General features: G+C 40.0%; 1 protein-coding gene across 1 annotated transcript; it reads right to left on the minus strand.

Moving 5' to 3' along the window:
* Positions 1 to 368: 368 nt before the first annotated feature.
* On the minus strand, positions 369 to 22,367 carry SLC35B4 (solute carrier family 35 member B4). Its single transcript, XM_053553466.1, has 10 exons — positions 21,904 to 22,367; positions 14,090 to 14,203; positions 10,978 to 11,080; positions 9,758 to 9,807; positions 7,924 to 8,005; positions 7,649 to 7,709; positions 5,993 to 6,102; positions 4,601 to 4,676; positions 1,682 to 1,757; positions 369 to 815 (listed from the first exon to the last, which is right to left on the minus strand). Exons 1-10 carry the CDS (start codon positions 21,978 to 21,980, stop codon positions 569 to 571), a joined length of 996 nt encoding a protein of 331 aa, XP_053409441.1. The 5' UTR covers positions 21,981 to 22,367; the 3' UTR covers positions 369 to 568.
* Positions 22,368 to 23,485: the final 1,118 nt, after the last annotated feature.

A 23,485-nucleotide genomic window follows, 5' to 3' on the forward strand; every position in this document is an offset into this window, starting at 1 on the left:
TCCCTGGGGCTTGGTTCCCAGGGCCAACCGCTTCTTCCCCAGCAGGCAGGAGGAAGTCTGGCCCTGATGTTACTGGCGTCTCAGTTTATTTGGCCACTTGCGTGTTCCTGGTAATGATGGCACCTGGACTGTCTGACTGACTAAAGACTGCTGCTGAAGAGTGTAGAGGTGACAGGAGGAAAGCAGATGAGACCACGGGATGACAACAACAGCTACGGTAGAGAAACATCAGAGGAGCAACAAAAGGGATGATCTTGTCCAAGACCATAGACATTAAGCCGGTAGTTCTGGGGACTCAGAATTCAATAAAATAGTACTGAATATTTTGGTAAACAAAACAGAAATAACAAATGAAAAAGCTGTTCAGTAGTACAGACCTCTTCTTCTGTTTTAGGGTTGAGAGATTTCTATTCAGAGTCTACATGTGGGGTCTGCACACCCATGAGAAAGGGAGAAGTTGCCTCCTTCTGAGATTCCCTGGTGCATGTTGGATTCATTCAGCATTAGCACAGGTGACCTCGCCAGACCCTTCCCCCCCTGCAGCACTGCTCTCTCTTGCAGGCAGACCTCAGTTCTGCTTGTCATCCTTGTGAGGCTGACGTTTTGTGGTCCCCAGGTTGTTCCACACCTCTGTGTACATTAAGGTCCCAATGAAGACAAACAAGGTGCCCAGCCAGTGCCACAGAGTGAAAGGGTTCTGGAAGTACAGGATGGAGAAGATGAGGCTCACAAACTTGCGCAGGGTCACGACGAGCGTGACGGTGAGGGAGGCGCACTCGGTGGTGAGGATGAACACGCCCCGGATGCACACGTACCTGGAGGGGAGGGGTTAAGGCGGTTTCTGTAGAGTGTGCTTGGAGAATCAGTGGGGACGCTGAGTCTGACATGGCTGTCAGCTTAAATTTTTATATTCCAAGAAAACATAAAGGGACACGAGGGTCTGCTGCAGCGGCTCTGGGGCTGTGCTCCCCCATGGAACACACCCTGGAGTTCCCGTCCCGCGATTCCATTTGTGATCCTGAGAACTGCCTAAAAACCTCCTATTATGTTTATTCTGTATTCTTCCCAGTTTCCAAGGGAGGTCACCTCTGAGGTAATGACAGAGGGTGACACTCCTGGTAAGAGTGATACTATCCATGTGTATTTTACCTTGGTCTTCGCCCTCTGCTCCTCCCCCTAATAGGAACTCTGTGCAAATTGATGAGGTGGCTTCAGAGAAATGAGGCCAATCTCAATCTCTTTCACTATTTCAAAGACATAATGATTTTCATAATCAACTAAATATCATTCAAAATAACCATTTTAAAAAACTAAGTCTTGATTAATTTGGAATTCTTTCAGAACCATGTGAAAATTGGAGATATCCTAGGATACCAAAACACCCCAAATTGAAGTCACAGATCATTTATATCACATACCAATTTTTAATCAACCCAAGGACTCCTGCACTTCCACCCAGAGAATCTCGTTCTGCTGCCCTGGGGCTCTGACCAACTGCACTACTACCATGTCCTTTGCTGTCTCCAAACGAGTTCCCTGAATGGGTCTCTTTGTCTCTGCTTACTGCAGGAAAAATCCAGGCAAAAACCAAAATCATGTCACTGTTCTCCAAAAGAAAAAAATAACCCTCAGCCAAATTACCATGGAGAGGACACACACCACAGAGGAACCCAAAGGATACTGAGTGATGACGTTCATGAGGAGGTAGAACCACATGATGGGCACTGCCACACCGAGGACTGGAACTTGGTATAACTCTGCAATGATTAAGAGAGGATACGGACAAATCATTTTTGACAGCAAAAGTTTTCATCTTTTGAATAAGGTTATACAGACTGCACATAATACAGACAGCAATGTTATCTCCCCTGCAGATAGATTTGAGCCATACACCACCATACTTGCCTTGATTCCAGCCTGCATCAGCCATAAGAGTCATTAAATCGGTTTCTTAAAAGAAAAGATAACTCGTTTAAATTTTTAAATACACTCTTAAGGCTTCACCTGAATCAGATGTCACTAAATAAAGACTGAAGCATAGAGAAGTTCCGAACAGTACTGGCTTAACTGAAAATCAACATGAGAGGAGGCAGATGGCCAGTAACTCAACATCACTTGGAAATATATTCAATCTTCCTAGTAACCAAAGAATTACAAATTAAATTAGATTATACTGTTTTACATCTACTAAATTAGCAATTCAGAATCTACAAATAATATCCTAACTGGCAGGTGGTCGTAGAACTGGCAGCCATTCCTTTAGTAATGGTATGAATGGAGTTATTCTTTTAAAAATAAGTTTCATAATCCTTCTTGAGGGACCATAAAAATATTCATAACCATCCTTAATAATTAATCCTAGATAATTCAAAAGAGTAAAAAAACAGTTCTGCATTCATTGCAGTACTGTTCACAAAAGGAAAAACTATGACTCAAAATCAGTAGATGTCAAGCTATAGGGCAATGGCTGTGTCAGCAAAGGTACTATAATTAGATGAGGCATTATATATTCTATAAAAACAAAATCATAGAGATCATATAGTCACATGAAAAAACTCAGAGTAAAAGTGAAAAACAAATGTAAAATTATATCTACACAAGGATTACAGCTATGGAAGAAACCAGTGAAAATAAAATTAGCAGATGTGTAGGCCAATAGAACCGTGAATAACTCTTCCTTTAAAGATATTCGTATATTAGTTTTATATAATGAGACTGGCACAGTAAATATTTGGGAGGAGATAAAATATCTAAGATCAAAGAGAATAAGGAGATAGTTATCCTCAAAGGGTCAATTTTGTGATGTTGCTAAATTTAGAGTTAGATTATTAGCATAATTTAAGTAATTTTGATAAAGTAATGCTGAGACCTGTCAAGGAAATAAACATTAATTTTCTTTTGCCAAAAATGTCACATATAACTTGGTAAACGGTCTGTGAAGCTAGTGAATGATGCCCCATGATTATATCAATGTTCACAGCTATGATTTAATAAAAAAAAATTAAAAAAAAAATGTCACATATATATTCATAAAAACTGAATCTTGTAACTGTGTTCTGGACCAGTGGGTAATGCCTATAATCTCGTATTCCATTGTCTTTGATATACTTAGCAGGTATTGACATGAAAAGGAAGTTAAATGTGATTACTCTTAAATCACTTCAGAGACCCAGAGTTATCAATTTACTGAGAAAAGACACAATCAGCATGACATAAAAAATACTCACATGGATTTTAACTCTCTTGGAAAATATAAGGGTCTCAGATGTCTACATATAGTAAATAAGAAAATGCCATGAAGGCTACGTTGAACAGTTTGATGAGAATATTTCAGATTGTATATGAAACCCTCACATTGTACCCCTTGATTGTACTAATGTACACAGCTATGATTTAACAATAAAAATAAATAAATTAAAAAAAAAAAAGAAAATCCAGAGAAGGAAAATGTATATTTAACTTGGAGCTGATTCTGAAGAAGATGAAGGCAGATTCTGAGAAAATGTTTTATCTATAAATACCTAGCCCTGTGACCTTTAGAAGATGAATTCTTTACCAGATTTTCTTAGTGTAAATCCATCCAATGGAATTTGATAATATTTTTATTTTAATAGACTTTTTCTATGTGGGGATTCTCAGAGATCTTAAAAAATGGTTAGGAATCAGAAATGATTCTCTGAGTAATTCAGAGCCTTACAAACTTCCTTTCACACTAGTTGCTTCACATTTTTTTTCTTGGACAAATGGGAAAGGCAACATTACAAATGCCAAGAGCACGTGTAACTTTACAGCTCACTCTCAGACAGCAAATAAATGTTTGTGGAGCAGTCAAGAGTAAAACTGTCTTTCTATAAAATGTGCTTACCATTCAAGGAGTGTGTCACATAAAGCCTTGACCTTAAAAGTGATTATTTGTTCCTTGTGCATTCATTTGTCTATATAACACTCTGTCTATTAGAGAATCAGATCATACAAATGATTTTATTCACATTAATTGACAACCTATAGCTAATTTATTAAATGGCCACTTAAAAGAGTAATAGCTAATTTACTCTAGACACTTGAAACTAATTTTGCTTATTCTTGCTGTCTATCCAATCTGCACTAAGAGAAAAGCCCTACCATCATTTATTATCTTATATAGCTCCCCTCTTGCTCTGCTCCAAGTCTGCTCAGGCCAGATCTATAAGAAGTTCTACCTTTCATGGCAGAAAAGGCTGAACAGCAGCAGAGAGGGTTGGAAGGCTGCCCACCTTCACAAAACTCTGATCTCTGCAGTATGCCATTATTATTTGTTTGCATTTGCAAAATACCAAATATTCCACACTGAAATGTGGATATAAATTCCAAAGCAAAATAGAAAATTTGAAGATATTCTCCTACTTCATTTGCAAATAATTGTGAGAAGCACCTATAAAAGCTTTTTCTGCTGCAACTGCTGATTAATGGCTCTGTATTCCTGTGCTGGAGTGCAGACAGTTACAAGAGGGAAAGATGATTTCAGTAAGATCGTGAAAATTGCTGTGATCAAGTCAAGAGTAAAACTGAGACTTTGCTGCATTCACTGTTAGGTAATCCTACCATATCACCACAAACTCACCAGACTTATTGAATAGAACTGCATGGTCAAAAATATCAGAAGCCAAGAAGATGAAGCCAGGAAGTGGAAGGGCATGCTGTGGGAAGAAACAGGTCACATAAATTTAAGTATAAAAACATTTAATAATTAGAATAGCTTTACAATGAGCAAAAGTTGTACAAGTTGTTTGACAAGAAATATCAAGGAAAGCAATTAGACTTAACTTAAATGTATACAGTGCTTCTGGCCGCTTGACATTACATGATGTATCAACCCTATTACAGATAAGCAAAAAATGGAGCCAGCCTCCTTTCTTTGACAAAAGGGAATGGAGAAATTTACACACATAATTATTCTCCCTGAAAGGATTTGCGACACTTCATAGTACTATTTTGGAGAAAGGCTGGGCAAATATATTAGTTTAAAATGATAGAGAATGCAAAAGCAGAATTCAGGGGGTTTAGGAAACTAGTGGGAAAAGAGATTAGAGGATGATCTGAAGTCAGGGAAAAAGTAAATGAAGACACAAATAAAAACAGGTTAAAGAAGAAGAAACAATAAGCAAAGATGAAGGGGCTTGACGACAACAACCCAACACCACTGCCACCTCCACAATAGTGAATACGAGTCATGGCTGACATTTACTGACCAATTACCATGTGCCAGGCCTTATACGAACAAAACTGTGAACTAAATACAACGTTTAATTTTAAAATTCCCAGCCACATACTCTAGCTCCAATTAAGTATTTCAAATTGCTTATTTGCAACTTCAGTGCTAAAAGCTGGCAGCAAACTCACCCCTAGGGTGACTGAACATGGAGGCAACTACCTCTCCCCAGCCTTGAGGGGCGATGCTCTGGCACATCTCAATGGGACAGGGGGAGAAAGAGGGACCTTAGAGGAGGTGGCACTAGATAGGCAGTTTAAAACAAAGAGGCCTAACTCTTTGTTTTAGTTAATTAAACTCTCTATCAAATGAATAAAGCCCATCTGGGGGACTTACTTCTCTCACCCCCTCCTCCCCAGACGATCCCACAGATGCCTGGCTACACGCATTCCCCTTGGCATGTTGCTTTTAGAACTTATTTTCCTTTTCCAGATTTCCATGTTGGCTTTGACCTGACTTCATTGTAATAACATTGCAGGTAAAGGTTTCTAGTCCCTTGAGGTTTTCCCCAGTTAACTGATAGGTTTATTCCTTTTGATTGATTATGATCATCTTGTGTAGAGGACTGTAGTTCAGAAAGCACATTAGCACCCTATCAATAGTACTTCAGTCTACCAGCCTCAAAGTCCTTTACTGATTATACACTGATCCTTCAACGACATCAGAAGGATGGCATATTTCAATTGAAATAACATACTACAACTCAGGAATTTTCATCTTCCTCAGGTTTAAGAAGTTGCTTACATTATAAAACAAAGCCTCCTTGGAATGTTTCCCAAATTGTTTGTATAGAGTCTCTTGGAATATACCCATCCTTGCTGACATCAGAAGAGCAAAAGTCAGTGCTCCAATACCTAAAAAACAAACATCAGGTTATAAGATGCTTACATTTGTTAATTTTCAGATGTTTTCTTAAAGAACATTTATTTATTGCCTTAAGTTCTATAAATACTACAAACAATGTAGAATGTATATAAAATTATTAAAGAAATAAAAATCAACCACAGCATTACTATGCAATCCTTCATAGTTTTCTACATCTCTCTAGATTCATCTATGTAAAATATTTTTGTATACTAAGACAAGATCAGATTATATATACAATTTTATATCTTGCTTTTTTCACAATCTTTTTTCATGGATTTTTGCCTTCAAATCATTCATTAAAATTTTTTCATAAGTGTGCTATAATGACTGTATATTATTCTATCATGAGTATGCAGCATACTTAAATGTCTTATAATAAAAGAATGGTAGGTTATTTACAATTATCTCATCATCAAAATCAATGTATATCCTTCATATCCTTACACACAAATCTTTAAACACATGTTGATCATTTCCTTAGGATAAATGCTCATAAGTGGAATTACTGAGTTAAAGGCTGTGGCAATTTAAAAAATTCAATACACAATATTTTTCCAGAAATGCTGGGTCAAATTACATCCCAAAGAGTTTATATAAAAATAGTTGTCTTACTCACCATCAAAAGCAATAAGAGTAGCCATTTGTCATTTTGCCAATATGATAAGCCAAAAATAAAAAGGCATTGCATTTTGGTTTCAATTTGCATTTCTTTGATTACTAGAGTAGTGAGCCTGAACATAAATTATTAGACATTAATTTTCCCTGTGAATTGTACGCCCATATCCTTTGCAAATCTTTCTCATTGGGTAAAGGTATTTTCTAATAGCTCATAATGATCTTTCTATGCTAACAGTAACAACCTGAAGGGATAAAGTTTCAAAAGTAAGAAGCAAGGAAAACACAGCTATTTCTCTTCCACTCGGTCAGTCTCGGTCTACGATTGTTATCACCAAAAGCACCTGAAAAGAGCTTCCCCCTATATCAAAAAATATGAGAACAAAGCTCTATGGGAGTTGCCTAATGAATTCTACAAAGAGGTATTTGTATTTTAAAAAATTCCCCAGAAGGCTCTGATGCTCAGTCAGGTGTGGGAACACTGCCATGTGGAATGGCTAACCTGTGAAGAAAATAAATCTAAGATTTACAAATGAGTTCCTTGGAAATTTAGAGGGTCAACTGCTCTAATGTGCCCCTCTTTTGCAGGAGCTTCAACTCAGCAGCCAGATTGTGAAGAGATGGTGACACTCCAAGCACTGCTCTGAAAGGGTGTGATGGGAAAGTAGACATATACTTTTCTCTGGCCACCAAGAAAAGTATGGAACCATGCTGCAGAGCGCACTGCCATGGACACGGATATTCCTTTTTTTTCATTTCTTGAGCATTAAGGTTCAGTGATATATGATCCCAGGTACCTCTCTCTTCTATGGTATAATTTGTTTAGCCAAAGCTTCTTGCCAAGAAACATGTCTCTTAGGAGAAAACTGCAAACACAACTGCAAAGGCAATTAGCTTTATTATAATTACTGTACTTGCCTAGTAACCACCACGCAAATGCCTGGAATCCATCATTCTCACTCGAGCTGGACTGGGAAGTCTAGGAAATAAGAAAATAGACTAGGTACAGAGACCAGACTACAGGCAAGGTGCCAAGATACAAGGGTAATATGTTACCCATTTCCCTCCACTCTTTGCTTTCAGAATCCTTACATTACAAAAGGATTTGAATTTGTTCTATTATTAATAAGTGCCTGATAACTGAGCCCCAAAGGCAAGTAGTGAATATAAATGATTTGTGAGCTGATTCTTACCACCTGTTTTGCTGACATGAAAGTGCAAATAAATATCCCCACAGACACCAGGGCAATGGAGGTGTATTTGAATATACTGTATCTGCAAAAAATAAGAACAAAAACACTTTAGGAAAGCACAGATATGAATTTCCAAGTGATAATTACAGCCAGATGGTGCATGGAAGTACAAATCACTAAAATATGACTGAGAGGCTCACTTTCCAGCAGAGTCCAGGTAAGTATATACACAGAGAAATTGGGATACCGAGTGGTTTCTAAACACTGGAGAGATCAAGGTGCAGACTTACAACTCAGGCCCCCCAAAGACTGAAAGGCTTGGTTAGGGTGAATATAGATTTGGTCCTCACATCTTGGAAAGAGGAGCACACTATGAACTTGAGGCCTTCTACCCAAGATAAATAAAAGAAAATACTAAACTACCCATGCACTCTATTGGACAGTTAATTTATGGAAATGCCTGCCTGCTCTGTGGGTGGTACCCACAGAAAAAAATGGAGTCATAAGGCCTAGATAGATAGATTCAAGATGACAGACTCAAAACAAGTTCTTAAGGGAAAGAGGTGTTTGAGAATTTCTTTTCCAATATGTTCTTTTGTATCTCTGTTATGGGTCTGTGGGAAGGACCACAGGTCTGTCCCAAGGTGAAGTCTACACTACCAAGAAGTACAATGGTTGCTCCAAATGTAGGAAAGCTGACCACTGTACGTGTATGTTAAATGCAGAGAACCTGAGGAAGGAACAGTACAGTGGTATTTATCAGGAATTACAAAAGCCTCAGAAGATACAGCGCCTATGATAAGGAGCTTAGTAAGACAGGACAATTGGCCTTTTTATGACACAGCCCTTATTACTTAAAAACAACTCTAGGTTCATACGTTCTGAATTGACAGCCACTTTCCAAGCTGGTAGACAGAGTCTAATACTGGGGTTGGATACTGAATACACTGAAAAGTTGCCATCAACTTGTATAATTTTGGTCTTAACGGTGACAGTGAACTTGCCCTGAGACATTTTCTAGACTATGTATGCTGTCTCTCCCCAGTGTCCTTCCTTCTTGGAAGGGGAAAGGCTCAGAATGAAGGTGGGGAAAAAAAACTTTTCAGAAAGCATTCTAGGTACTCCTGGTATTTGCCACCCCTACCCCAGAGACAGCCTTTGGTGACAGTCACAAAGAACAGCTCTGAATCTTTCATTCCATCTTCTTGGCTATTTAAGCCCTTGTTAGGAATTTTCTTTTAAATACAAAAGATTACTCCTTGGGTCATTACACTGCACTGAGAAGCACACTCTATGATAGCACCACCCCACAGAGTCTCAGGGATCCTAGAAATGTTCCTTATCTGGACTCTCTAATATGGTACCACTAGCCAGAGCTGGCTGCTGAGCATTTGAAATGGGACTGAGATTGAGAAATTAAATATTCAAGACTACTGAGATTGAGAAATTAAATATTTAATTTTGCTTAATTTTGAATAATTTCACTGTAAATGTAAATGGTACACGTGGCCAGTGGCATAGATACTGCACAGTGAAGTTCGCCATCCATTGGTGTCACAGGTTAGTGTGGTACTGAAATTCGATGATGACAGAGCTCATCAGTTCTACACAGAGAAGAGGATTCTCCAAAACCCTAGGTGGGGCCTTGTTCCTGGTCAAACAGCCTCAGGAAATTGCATCATTGTGCACCACTGTCACAGGAAGAACTGTGAAAAGGGGCAGATGACCCAGAACTAACTTATCAGCACTCTGGGAAAAGGAATCCAGACACTAGCCTATGGAAGGTGGCTCAGGCCATCCTTCTATACATAAAATATCAAAGTATATCATTTACCTTTTCTTCAAGATGATAATTCCTAGAATCATGTTAGCAATTAGAGAACCCTGTAAAAGATAACAAAAGTAAAAGAGTTTTCGTTTACTAGGAGAGGAAAATAACACAATCCAAGATGAATATGAATACAGACAAAGGTAAAAAATGCGGAATGAAGGATGCTAGGATGAATAATTAATGAGGTGCAGTTGTCCTCATGATGGCAAAAAGTACAGGCCATACAAATACATCATGTAAATAACAAAAACTTTTAAAGATGGTAATGACAATAACATGATTAATTCTCAATAACTGGTCGTGGTGGAAGCTAGGGCTAGCAGAAATAAATGACATCATAGACCTACTTTTGGCAAATTTTCCATTATCTAATTTATAAGAGCTTATAATAAGCTTCTCCCACCCCAGTTTTAATCTAGGAAGTCATGCAAGAATATGTCTCTTCTCTGGAAAGGTGTCACCCAACAACAAGTGTTTATGAAAGTCTACTATGTGTTCAATACTTTGAATGTCATCTTAATAATTATAATTAGCTCTGGAAACTCCCTTCAGGAATAGCACATTCAATTCCACAAATATCTCAGAACACTCGGAATGCTATCATTCCAGTTATCACCTATTTTAAATTCTTCTGCAACCCTATCTACATTCTCCTAGAAGTCCTCCCTGCTCTTCAGGGAACACTCTCTTCTTATTTATATACACACAGATCTCTTGTCATACATTAGGCAGAGAAGAAAACCTGTACTGCTTTGGGAGAAACCCTACCTTCATTAGGAATTTCCCTTTATTACCTCAAGTTTCTGCTTAAAAAACAAATCAGAAAAGAGAAGTATCTGTTTCATGTACTAGAAGTAAATGTAATTTTATAGAAAAAAGAAGTGGTAAGAAGTTAAATAACATTAATAGCAAATTTGAATATAAAATGAACCAGATGAAGGAAATTGAAGGTAAAGTCTGGTTCCCATGGACATTTTGATTTTCTTATTATTAATTACCTATTAGGCATCAGATAAATAAAAGTAAGCCATCCACTTTCAGATTTCTCTCTTTTGCCTTACTTTTCAGATGAAAGCTGATCTTGTTTACTCATTCACAAAACTATTCATATACCCTAGACTTCATTTATTACAAGACCTTTCTCCTTTTGCCATGTGTTCAATTTACCTACTTAAATATTATTTTTCAGAGGAACATGACGCATGCGAGCTGGCAGCACTTACAGATCTGAATATCATATGCAGAGGCATGGCAATGTTGAGATTCAGGGCATAGTTGTTCACCACGCTGACGGTGAAGAACATGGTTACCATTATCACATAGTACCTGAAATGCAGAGAAAACAGCACATCACACACAATCTATTATTTCAAGAAAATAAAATATAGAAAGAGATGTATTTCTGCTCAAAAAAGCATTTTGCTTGCTTTCTTTGTATTAAAAGATTGCATCACTCTTATGTGAGATCTAATACCAAGTACACATAAAAATACTTCACAAAGCCAGACTAATGTGGGAAAGGTTTGAATTACAGAATATGTTTTTTAAAAACACTTTTAATATTTTTCAAGTATACACAGCAACTTAAAACTAAGCTTCAAAAATGGTTACCTAATAGTCATCAATAGGTTTTTGTGAGTGGATGGTTTTTCATTATTGTATCAGTTCTTTGTAGAGCATTTTCATATACCTCTGAAGAACATGAAATGGATTAATTATCTCAAATATTTCTTCTGGAAACTTGTTTATACTATTACTTTTCACTATTTCTAAAGAAAAGCTTTGCGGGCAGCGCCTGTGGCTCAAAGGAGTAGGGCGCTGGCCCCATATGCTGGAGGTGGCGAGTTCAAACCTAGCCCCGGCCAGAAACTGGAAAAAAAAAAAAAAAAAAGATTTGCTAAGTCAAGGGTTACTTTCAGCGTAGGAACTGTTGAAATTATCCCATATTCTGAATCAGTGGCCTCTGAATTAATGAGGACATGATTCAACTTGTATATATTATGTTAAATCAGGGTCCTTATTTTTTGAGAATTTATAGCTTTCAAAATAAAAACAAAAACTAAAAAAAAAAATCCAGTAACCCTAATAATTTAGAAAGATAAAGGGATAAATACAAATGAATACTTATGAACAGATAAATGACTTAAACATATAATTTTAGAGTTGTATATCCCCATTGTAATCTAGAAAATATGTAAGATGTCTTTTTACATATTAGGTTAAATCATATAAAATTGCCATTTTTTATAGGTCAAAAAATGTTGACTATCAGCAATTTCATATGATTCAACTTAATATTCAATAAGAGAAAAAAACAGTATTTAAAATAAATGGCTAATGAATACAGTGCAAAGGCAAATAAGTGGTCCCATATGCTTCAGGAAATGCTGATCTTTGAGCAGATTCCCAACCATTTTCCACCTCTGCACACATCTGAGGAATATGGTAATGCTGAGTCCCAAGTTATCATTCCTGAAGACCATGTCTGCGTTGCTGGTTCGATTTGATGCCACACACCAAAAGGACCCAATCCAAGTCTATATTAACATAGTCCAGAAAGCTTGAGGAACGGGACAATGAACGCAGAACTCAATATGTCATACATGACAAATTACTCGCAACAGCATCTTCACTTCTAAGTAACATATTATTGGTGACTTCACAAAGTTTCTTGCCAAATTTTCTCAGTCCCGTCTTAAAGAGGTGCCACTTGGAGATAAAGTGAGTTAGTGTGTCAGAGTCTTTCAGGACAATTGATTCAGTTATTCTGTGTTGCTGCCTACATAGCACTGCCTAGAAACAGTCTACAGGGATGAATGACATGAGCAAGATTCTGATTATGGCTTCACATACAGAAAATAAAACAGTCATCACACATAGGACACACATGGGAGGATGGCTGTTATGGGGAGGCTCAAACCACCTGCTGGGGAGTTCGGACTTTATTCTGAACATCGTGGTCACCACTGAGAAGGGGGGAGGGTGACATGATAAAACGGGAGAAGACAAAACGGAAGGATGAAGAGGTGGGAGGCAGAGAGGCCAGCGAGCTAGAAATGGTGACAGGGACAAGAAGGAACGGGAAAGAAAGTGAGAGGAGGTGGGAAAGGATCAGAGGAGTCAAAAATCGCTGGGGTCTCCTGTGGTCTTTAGTAGCAGAAAATTTTATGTAGATACTAAAGCCAATGACAGAGAAAAAAAAATTCAGGATATTTACCACTGCATTAGGAAACTTAAAAGTATAGTATTAATAAGAAAATCCAGCCACGTTTCCTATAGCAGCCTATTCGGGAACACCAACACCAATAAGGATGAGCCTTAACTTTAGTGCTTGGGTACGTTCACACCAGAATGGCTCTCTCAAAGGAAGTAAGAGATACTATCCTACTAAAACTCACAAATGGATGAATTGCACTTTTTCTTTCTTTCTTTCTTTTTGAGACAGAGTCTCTACTAGGCTGCAGTGCAGAGGCACCATTAAAGAAACTTCAAACACCTCGGTTGAGGCCATCCTCCTGCCTCAGCCACCTGAGTAGCTAGGGACTGCAGACCCCTTACCACCATACATGGCTAATTTTTCCATTTTTAGTAGAGATAGGATCTTGCTGTTGCTTAGGCTGGAACTCTTGAGCTCAGGTGATCCTCCCCCAGAGTGCTCTGATTACCATGGCCTGGATTATACTTTTATCTCAAGACTCTCACAGCAGGAATGCTGAGTTTTCAATATATTGTTTATTATAAGAACTTCCCTGTTTTGTGTTTGGCCCCAGGAGTACAGTTATGCAAATTTGGAATAATGGACAGAGATCAGGCATCAACAATTTTGCCCCAGCTTGTCACTCCTGTTTTTTTTTTTTTAATTAATATGAAATTCACATAACAACCAATTAACCATTTCCAAGTGGAATAATTCAGTGGCATTTGGTATAATCACAATGTTGTATAACTTTCACCTCTAATTATGTGCAAAAGAGATTTAGTTTTAAAAAGGAACGCCGATACCATTCTTAGCATTTTTGATAACTTTACCAACATAGAGGACAGCAACACAACTATTAAAAATTGGGGGTCACACTGGGTCTTCAGACTTAGCTTATTCTATCCACTCTCTCTCTATGGTGTCCATCAAAGTTATTTTAAATCTTGTGGCAGGAATTTTATTCTCAAAATAGGTTCTCTGCAGTTTCACAACATATTAACTTCAGAAAATGAATTCTTTTACTGATACCTTTGATATAAATCTTATAACAGAATGTATCAAACTCCTTTTATACAGGCATTACCTCTTAACTAAAAAAAAAAAAAAAAAGGCTAAAAGACTCCGATGTGCCATACCTTATGGGGATAGCTGGTGGCTTCCTTCCTAAATCAGCTTCAAAGAGGAAGCCTTCCACAGCAATGAATAAAAACTGTGCAAATGTCACGATGTTCCCACATCCTGGGTGCTTCCTGCATAGTGAATAAGAAAAAGGGAGAGGAAAGGCATAAACACTGAGCTGAAGGGCACTAAAATGCATCATTCGTTCCACAACAGCAGGGAGGATAGATTTCTACTACCCACTGTCCTTTGTACTGGTTTTCATATCCCACGGATCGCACACATTTAACGTTTAACTCACTGGGAAAAATGTCAGCTTTCTTATTTCACTATTCCCTAGGTGTAGCAGGCCACGAGGGAGAATTACTCTGACATACTTATTCTTAGAACTATGATACAGCTTTCCTGGGAAACTGCAGGAAACCGGTCATATGTTCTGGTTGGGATCCTCCCTTCACCAAAAGGCCATTCTCTAGTCACGATCCTAGTCAGTCAGCTTGGGTAGACCAGATACATGCTCAGGTCTTCTAGAGTATCTGCTTATCCCTGACCGAGAGTCACTGAGACTGCTTCAAATGAAGAAATGTACTTTAGACAACCCGCAGAATTGGTTCCTTAGGTGGGTGGGGGAGTCACTTTTTTTATAAGCATAAAGCACAGATAGGCACACAGTACCTAAACCAGTGGAGAGCATACCTATGGAAGGGGGGTTAAGAAAAAAAGATCCGAAAAGCACCCAGCATGGGGAGTAGTGTGAGGGCAACAGTGAAAAAAAGACTAAGAAACACTGCTTTAGACTACTCTTCTCCACAACTCTTAAGACATTGTTTTGAATATATCAGGTACTCAAAAAGTGGAATTCAGCCTCTTCAGTGATACAATGGCTCAGGATTCTTCCATGGCGACTGTTAGGAACAAGTTTATAAAGCAGAAAAATTCTTTCTGACATCCCTCGAGGCATTCTGTGAAATGCCTTAAAATGATTATAGTTTTCTTCAGTCAATTATGGAAAGAAGAACAAAGTGACCAGTCATCGCTGTCCTCTTGAAGCGTCCAGATTTCATATGCAACTGCTATTTCCCGGCCATCACAGTCTAGAGTTTCATTTTTTAAAAGTATATTTTGCTTTCTGTTTGGAACGGATTTTCATCTTGACAAAGGCATTTACCTGAAGCTAGTGAATATACAGATTACTATGTTATTACACATTAATATAGTGACATTTTTCAAAAACAACTTCATTCTCCATTGGTAGTGTGAACGTTAAAACAGTAACACAAAGCTATAAAACTCTTAAATAGACATACTAGGCATAAAAATAGACATCCCCAGGCATCTGCCATTCTTGTACAGAGCGAGGCTTACTAACCGAGGCAGAACTGTAGCTACCCTTCAAGCTCTGCTGGCTATGAAGGTTTTCTTGAAAACTATTGCTTTATATTCAATTCAACCGTTTCTCTTTTAGCACTTCCTATGTTCAAGGGACAAGGCTAAATATTTCAGGAATCCATAAATAATCACATAAGACATTTACCTTATTCAAGGAGCTAATTAAAACCATTAGCCTAAATATGAGCAACAGGAAAAGGAAATTTTTAACTCTACATGGTCACTAGGACAGTGCTTTGCAAATCCGGCCAGGCCCCTTTTTCAAAACTCATACACTGGAAGAGGCTCACTGTCCCACTTCTGACTTGATCAGTATGGGGTAGGGTCATGGCACCTACACTTTATACAGCTTACCACTTGACTCTAAGATGCAGCCAGAGTTGAGAACCACCAGTCTAGGTCTGGGGAAAGGTCCGAAAGCATGCATGTGTGTATAAGGTGTACAAGTAATCCTCACATACCGACACAAGGTTGAGAACCACTGTGCTCCAATCACAGTTAAAAGTACACACGGACATGAGAGATCCAGCTCTATCCCTTACCATGTGACAGTGGAAGGTAATTCAATTACCTAAGTCTGGTTTTCTTGGCCCTAAAATGGGGACAGTATTAGCACCTACCTCACACTTAACACAGTCTCTGCCACAGAGTGAAAAAGGAAAACAAAACCATGATTTCCAGTATATAGAATCTTATATATTCAAAGATCTTTAATCTAAGTATAGTCACCCTTTTAAAGACCATATTGGCCAATTTTTCTTATCTATCAAATGATATATTATTGTTATAGAAAGAACTCTGTGAGAAAATACACACGAAGTGCCAAGATTTAACTTTGGGTATAATATAAGACTTAACCCAGAAGAGGCTCAAAAGTTTCCTTGTTTTACCTTCTATATCTCTTTACTAAAAGTGTAGGCCAATTAAAGAATAATTATCAAGAACTGATTAAGTGTAAAGTTAGGTGGCAGCTTTAAGGTAACTCTCAACATGAATGAGACTTGACACCTGCCCTAGAGAAAATGACTAATACCATGAGCAAACTTGAAGAATGAGACAGTTTAAAACCCCAGCAGTTGGAGGATGGACCAAGTCACATTCATCTGTGCCTCCACTTCTGTAGCAGTATCAGGCCTTCACTCAGGTAAGTGAATGAATGTGAGGATGCTTCATTTTAAGCAAATAGGACCTAGAATATTAAGATTTGTACAAATGATTAAAAGGATTTACTTTTTAAAAATTTACTTTATATGTATATTTTCCATAGGATTAAAAAAATGCATTGTAATATTTTTCAACTTTATTTTATGGAGGTGGATATTACTACATCATACCCATTTCATTGCTAAAGCCACCAAGGGCCACATGGCACCAAGCTAAGTAAGTCTGCAAGAGTCAAACAGCAAATAAATGGTGTTTGCAGATACCCTTATTATTATTATAATTAAGTGGGTTTGTGAGTTTTTAGTTGTATAATCATCACCACTGTCTAATTTTAGCACACTTACAAAAGACACCTCACATTATGAGTCACTCCCCGTTTCTCCTTTCTTAGTCCCCTGATAATTCTAATCTACTTTTTGTTTCTATTTCTATTTTCATAGAATTTAAAAAATTAACTAATGTACTCATATAATTAAAAAAAAAACTTGTAAAGCTTTTTAAGAATATATTGCTGTATAGCTCTCAATGAAATTATTTATTTTAACTTGAATAACTGATTTAAAAAAACTTAGATCCCTTAATTTCTTTTCTTGAACTTTATTCCTTAGAAATTATAATTGTTAACTGAGTTTCTCTTACTTTTTTTTCTTTTTTTTTTGTAGAGACAGAGTCTCACTTTACTGCCCTCGGTAGAGTGCCATGGCGTCACACGGCTCACAGCAACCTCCAGCTCTTGGGCTTATGTGATTCTCTTGCCTCAGCCTCTCATGCAGCTGGGACTACAGGCGCCCGCCACAACGCCCGGCTATTTTTTTTGTTGTTGTTGCAGTTTGGCCGGGGCTGGGTTTGAACCCACCACCCTCGGCATATGGGGCCAGCACCCTACTCACTGAGCCACAGGCGTCGCCCTTGAGTTTCTCTTACTTTGAATGCTCTTTGGCAAGAATTCAAAGTTTTATTTTTAAAAATGCAGACAGTTTATACCCTTTGCATTTCTTTTGCTAAATTTAGGAAACTTCCTTATTTAATTCAAGACCAGGCACTTAGTGGAAAAGAAAGTGTTTCAATGTGCTGTTCTGATGTAAGACATTCGGTATTTGCCTAGTGAGTTAGCCCATGTGTGTGTATCCTGTTTCAGAAGTAGAACTTAAGCTCCCTAATGAGAGGGATCAGGGCACTCATTCGTTACTGCCTATCCGCACTGTTCACTGCATTGCGCTTTATATTTTATTATTGGTCCCAATTATAGGTATAACAATCAGGAAGAAAACCTAAATTTGTTTTCCAATCTGGGGAAAATGGTTAAGAAAGTTCTTTTCTGCCTTCAAGTCACTTTGACATTCATATTCAGCGTTCTACTTGCCACTTATTAAGGCACATAATGATCCCAGGAAGTCATATAAAAAGCACATCTCCCACTCTATAAAAATTTATGAGCTTTCTACGATAATATCTCAAGATAAAGTCACAAATTCCAAGGCCGTATCTAGAAAGAACCATCTGGTCCAACCAGCTCTTACTTTATTGATCTGTAACATGAGAAGTCATGACTTGCCTAAGCAAATTAGGAAAAGGCTGCTTTCAGTCTTGTGTGCCATTGGTTTTATTAATAAATGTACCTGCTCATCACTTTATAAAAATCCATTGTTTTCTGGGTGGTGCCTGTGGCTCAGTGGGTAGGGTGCCGACCCCATATACCGAGGGTGGGGGGTCAAACCTGGCCCTGGCCAAACTGCAACAACAACAACAAATAATAGCCGGGCGTTGTGGCGGGCGCCTGTAGTCCCAGCTACTTGGGAGGCTGAGGCAAGAGAATCGCCTAAGCCCAGGAGTTGGAGGTTGCTGTAAGCTGTGATGCTACAGCACTCTACCGAGGGCGATAAAGTAAGACTCTGTCTCTATTTAAAAAAAATCCATTGTTTTCTGTAAGAATTCAGATTTACAGCAGCGCCTCTGGGAGGGAGTGCGATCCAGTAACTCGGCGCGCGTGGGCATAAAACGCCAGTCCTCTTCCCCGCTACGTGTCGGGAAACCCACCCCAACCCTTTGAGAGCCGCCCCTGCCCCTGCTGCGCGAGCTGGCAACCTTCCTTTTTGTGCTCTTTGTGGCCCGGCCAACTGTTAAAGGGCCGGCTGTGAGTGGGTTGGATCCGTCCGCACCCTGGGGCGTGTGTGGTGGTGGTGGTGGTGGTGGTGGGGAACCTCCCCACCGAGGGGGCCCGTTTGTCCCCCCTCGTCTGCGGGTTTCACCAGGGCCTCTGGCTTGTCTCCCTCCCTGTCCCACCCAGCCGCCGCCCACCCTCTTTTTTCCTTTGTGAACTCCCCAGCCCTGTTCCACACACTTCAACCCTCTGGGCCTGCCCGTCCCTGAAAAGGGGGTAGATGGACAGACAGGGACGCACCCCCCCGAGAGCCCCTGAGGACGCCGAACGGGGCTGTCAGGGGAGGGAGGCAGCTGGCTTGCGATTGGCAAATGGTGACACTGAGTAGCCACCACTCGTCTCAAGGATATTGCGGTGAGCCTGAGAATGAGGACAGTGTCAAAGGGTGTGGTGACTTGGAGTGATTCTCTGTGTCCGAAAAAGAAAAAATTGCATTTTCCATGAACTCATACACGGTGGCGCCCGTAGCTCAGTGGGTAGGGAGCCGGCCACGCACACCGAGGATGGCGGGTTCGAACGGAGCCTGGGCCAGGTCAAACAACAATGACAACTGCTGCTGCAACAGCAACAGCAACAGGGTGGCACCTGTGGCTCATTGGTTAGGGCGCCGGCCCCATATACCGAGGGTGGCGGGTTCAAACCGGGCCTGGCCAGAGCTGTGACGCCGCGGCACTCCATGCAGGGCGACAGGTTGAGACTCTGTCTCAGGAAAAAAGAAAAAAAAAGAATTCAGATTTACAGAAAAAGATAAAGAGCGATGGTTTATTCACAAATTATTCAAAGTATTCTAAATAGATGCTCCTAAATTGTACAATATCATTTTGTAAAGTTAGATTTATCTACAACTTTTCAGGAACATCTCATAAAACAAGGTATATCTGTACTGTAACCAAGTTGTTAGAAAAGGAAGCCCATAGGAATGTGTTTTAGGCTTTACAGACCCAGCTTATTTAACTCTTCAAAACACTGGCAGGCTGGGAGAACTATCATCCCCTTTTATAGCTGAAATAGATGAGGAAGATGAAATACTTTAGTCAGGGGCTTACAAACTAGTAGAGAAGCTCCAGTTGTCTGCATATTCTGAAGTCATACAGCCTTTGACAAGATTTCAATTAATGGTATATTTAACACAAATATTACACTATTATTCTCTGACCTTCATTTCCAGGGCTTGTCTGGTATCACTTTTTTATATTTTTAAACCAATTTCCAAAGTGGCCTTACTTTGAAGTGTATCAAATTTACAGCTGGATACAATGTTTTCTTTTTTGCATTTTCATCTCTTAACTACTCCCAAGACAAATAATAGATCTTTATCAACACTCTCTGCATAACAAACTTTCAAGCTCTGTAACAGCAAAAGTTAACCCAATGCAAAATGTACCTTAAGGTAAAGCAGTTGCTTCAGAAAATGTATTCAAATAATAAAAAAAATAAAAGAAAAGGCCACACAGCCAGGTGTGTGGCATCAAATAAATCAAAGGCCACACAGCCAGGTGTGTGGCATCAAATCAATGGCATCAAATAAAATACACTTCTAGTTGGCACTACATGACCAAAATCTTTGGGGTACTCAAGTTCAAAACTAAGGAGGAGATTGAAAACAAAGTATTAGACTAGACATCTTGTATCCCATTTCTGGCTCTGTCACTTACAAGTAGTGCCACTAACTCCTTTGGATCTGTTTCATTTTCATCAAAACAGTGATTATAACTCCTGACCTATCTCATGCATAGGATTGTTCAGATAGTCAATGGAGATACGGGTGTAGCATCCCTAATCTGAAAATCCAAAATCCAAAATGCTCCAAAACCCAAAACTTTTTGAGCACCAACATGATGCCACAAGTGGAAAATTCCACTCCTGACACCTTTGCTTTCTAATGGTTCAATGTACATAAACTTTGTTTCATTAAGTATTAAAAATATCGTATAAGTTACTTTCAGGCTACGTGTACAAAATGTAAATAAAACATAAATGAATTTTGTGTTTAGACTTGGGTCTCATGGCCAAATATCTCATTATGCATATGCAAATATTCCAGAATCTTAAAAAAGCCAAAATCTGAAATATTTCTGGTCCCAAGCATTTTGGATAGGGGATACTCAACCTGTAATGCACAGTTTCAAAAAGATGGAGCTATAAAGCATAATAGGTATCATTTTACAGCAGGAAGCCCAGACAGGCCAAGTGATTTGAAAAGGCCACACAGCCAGTGGATGACACAGTCAAGACTCAAATTCATTAACACTGAGCTTTTTAGTCCTCAGTCTTTTCCAGTTCACCTGTTGTCTCTTTTGCAACGACTTCTACCCACTGAATTTGCACGTTTTTCTTCAATATTATTTGCAAGCCACTTACACAAACTCAATCTAGTTTTCCTTTGGGAAAGTGTCATAGCCATTCCCAAATTTAAAAGTTATACTTCAAAATGCATGCTTCCAAGTTTAAAGACTATCATGTCTTAAAACTGGAAATGCTCTTTTGGGTCACTTGGACCCATCTTTTACATAAGAAAGAATCTGTTGCACCACATCATTGACATGTATGTCTGGGCAAAATACCCCAAACCATCTGTAAGACCAATATGACAAATGCTACCTGGGATACTTGAATTCAAATGAAACTTTGTTTGCAGCATCTACAAAATCAGACTGCTTTGTTAAGTCAAAATGCTACGCTCAAATTAAGCATGTGCCATTAACAAGATCAATAAAAGAGCTGGGGTTGGATGGGAGGGAGAGAGACAGTGGTTTGAGGCGAAAACCTGGTTCTGTCACAGCTCCCTGCCGACCTTGGGTCGGTCACGTGAAAAATTCTCCAGGCTTCAGTTCCCCTAACTGTGGAAAAGGGGTGATGACAGCAACATCCTGAGCGTCCCTCTCACCCGGATGCTGTGAAACTGTTAGACCGGACGTCACACTGTCAGTGCCCAAGGTGACGGAGCAGCAGACTCAGCGGGATCCCAGGCTGCCCAGACCCGACCGGGGGTTCAGGCCGACCCGCTCCAGGCCCCCGCACGCAGGAGGGTGGGGACGGAGTGAGGGCGCGGAGTCCCAGGGGATGGCGTGCTGGGACGCCCGGGGAACCCAGGCGCGGCCCGAACCGGTCACTCACCGGGCCAGGAGCTCTAGGAAGATCACGTTACTGCAGCAGCCTGCAAATACCAGGCCCACCGCGAAGGCCGGGCGCATGGCTGGAGCCGGGGAAGGGGAAGGAGCGCGCAGAGGAAGCGCCCGCCTATACCGCTACCCCAGGAAGCCGGCCAGCTGCCCCCGTAGCGACCCAGAGCATCGCCCGGTCCAGGAGCACCGCTCTCCCGGGGGACCGCCGCAGTCTCCCTCTCCCCCGCGGCCACCACAGACACTGCAGGCTGAGGAGCTGTAGTTCGCAGTCAGCCTTGGCCCCATTCATCCGAGGGGGCGTCCGAATCCCAGACTACATGTCCCAAGATGCCGCGCGCCTTTACGCCACGCGGTGACGCATCGCCTCTGGCCGGCTGCTCCGCTACCGAGGCGAAGTGCCCGGCATGCCTCGCGTGACCAGCGGCCGCTGGGATTGCTGGGAAGCGAAGTCCCAACGCTGTCAATGTTTCTCCCGAAACCGCCGAGAGCTGGGAAAGGGGTTGGTCCGCCGCGGGCACAGCAAACTCGAAGCTGGCGGTACTAGAGCTACTGTACTGACCTGTGTGGGGTTGTAGCGTCTGAAAGGATTCCCTGAACCGAGGGAAAGTAGAAATTCCTCTGAGCTTAACTTCTGTATCTGTAGAAAAAAATAGGGGGCTCGGGAGTTCTGAAGTTGAATCCGGGCTTATCAGAGCGGCTATCTCAGGCAACTTCTCTTAGCCTACGTCTCCCAGTAGGTAAAGTTGGGAACAGTAATACCTATTTCACCAGGCTGTTGTGAGAGTTAAAAGATATGGTCTACGAAAAGCCTAACATACAAAGTTTATTGCTTTATGTTATTATTATTGGTGAGGCACCCAGCACTCCAATTGACCCTGTTAGCAACTCTTAAGTTAAGGACTTGTTTAATTCATTGCTGTAATGTGCCAGCACCATTCTGGCTCATGGAGGGTGCTCATTAAATATTGAATTTAACCGGTAGTCCACATTCTATTCCAGTAGGTTCTGGTTTCTGCTCAACTTCCTAAGGCAGCAGTTTTCAAATTACCTGAGTACTTGTTAAAAATACACGTTTCTGCCTGTAGTCCCCGCTACTTGGAGGCTGAGGCTCCTATCTGAGTCCAGGTGTTGGAGATCAGCCTGGGCAACACAGCAAGACACCGTTTATTTAAAAAGAATGTACATACATACATAATACATACATGTTTCTAGAACACAAGGACTCTGATTTGGTAGGTCTGAGGTGAGACCCAATAATCTGCACTTATAACCAGCACTCAGATAATTCTGATGTGGTTTTCTGCTACAAATTGGCAAAAACCATTTTGAAGTACGTTGTAGATACTGAGAAAGACTTCGGACTGTTATGTCTCACTGGAAATAGCAAAAACAGTGTAGAATTTCCAAAACTCATGTACTTTGTTATTGTTTTCGGATTCAATTGCGACTTAAATGTCTGATGTAGTAAAATACTGAGCAGTAATGCTAACAGTTTATAGTGGGCACTGAGAAACAGGGAGTGTACACATGTTGCTTCCGTCCAAAAAGAGTTTTGCAGGGTGGACAAGGCACAC

This window comes from Nycticebus coucang, chromosome 11, assembly GCF_027406575.1.
Source record: "Nycticebus coucang isolate mNycCou1 chromosome 11, mNycCou1.pri, whole genome shotgun sequence".
Lineage (NCBI taxonomy): Eukaryota > Metazoa > Chordata > Mammalia > Primates > Lorisidae > Nycticebus > Nycticebus coucang.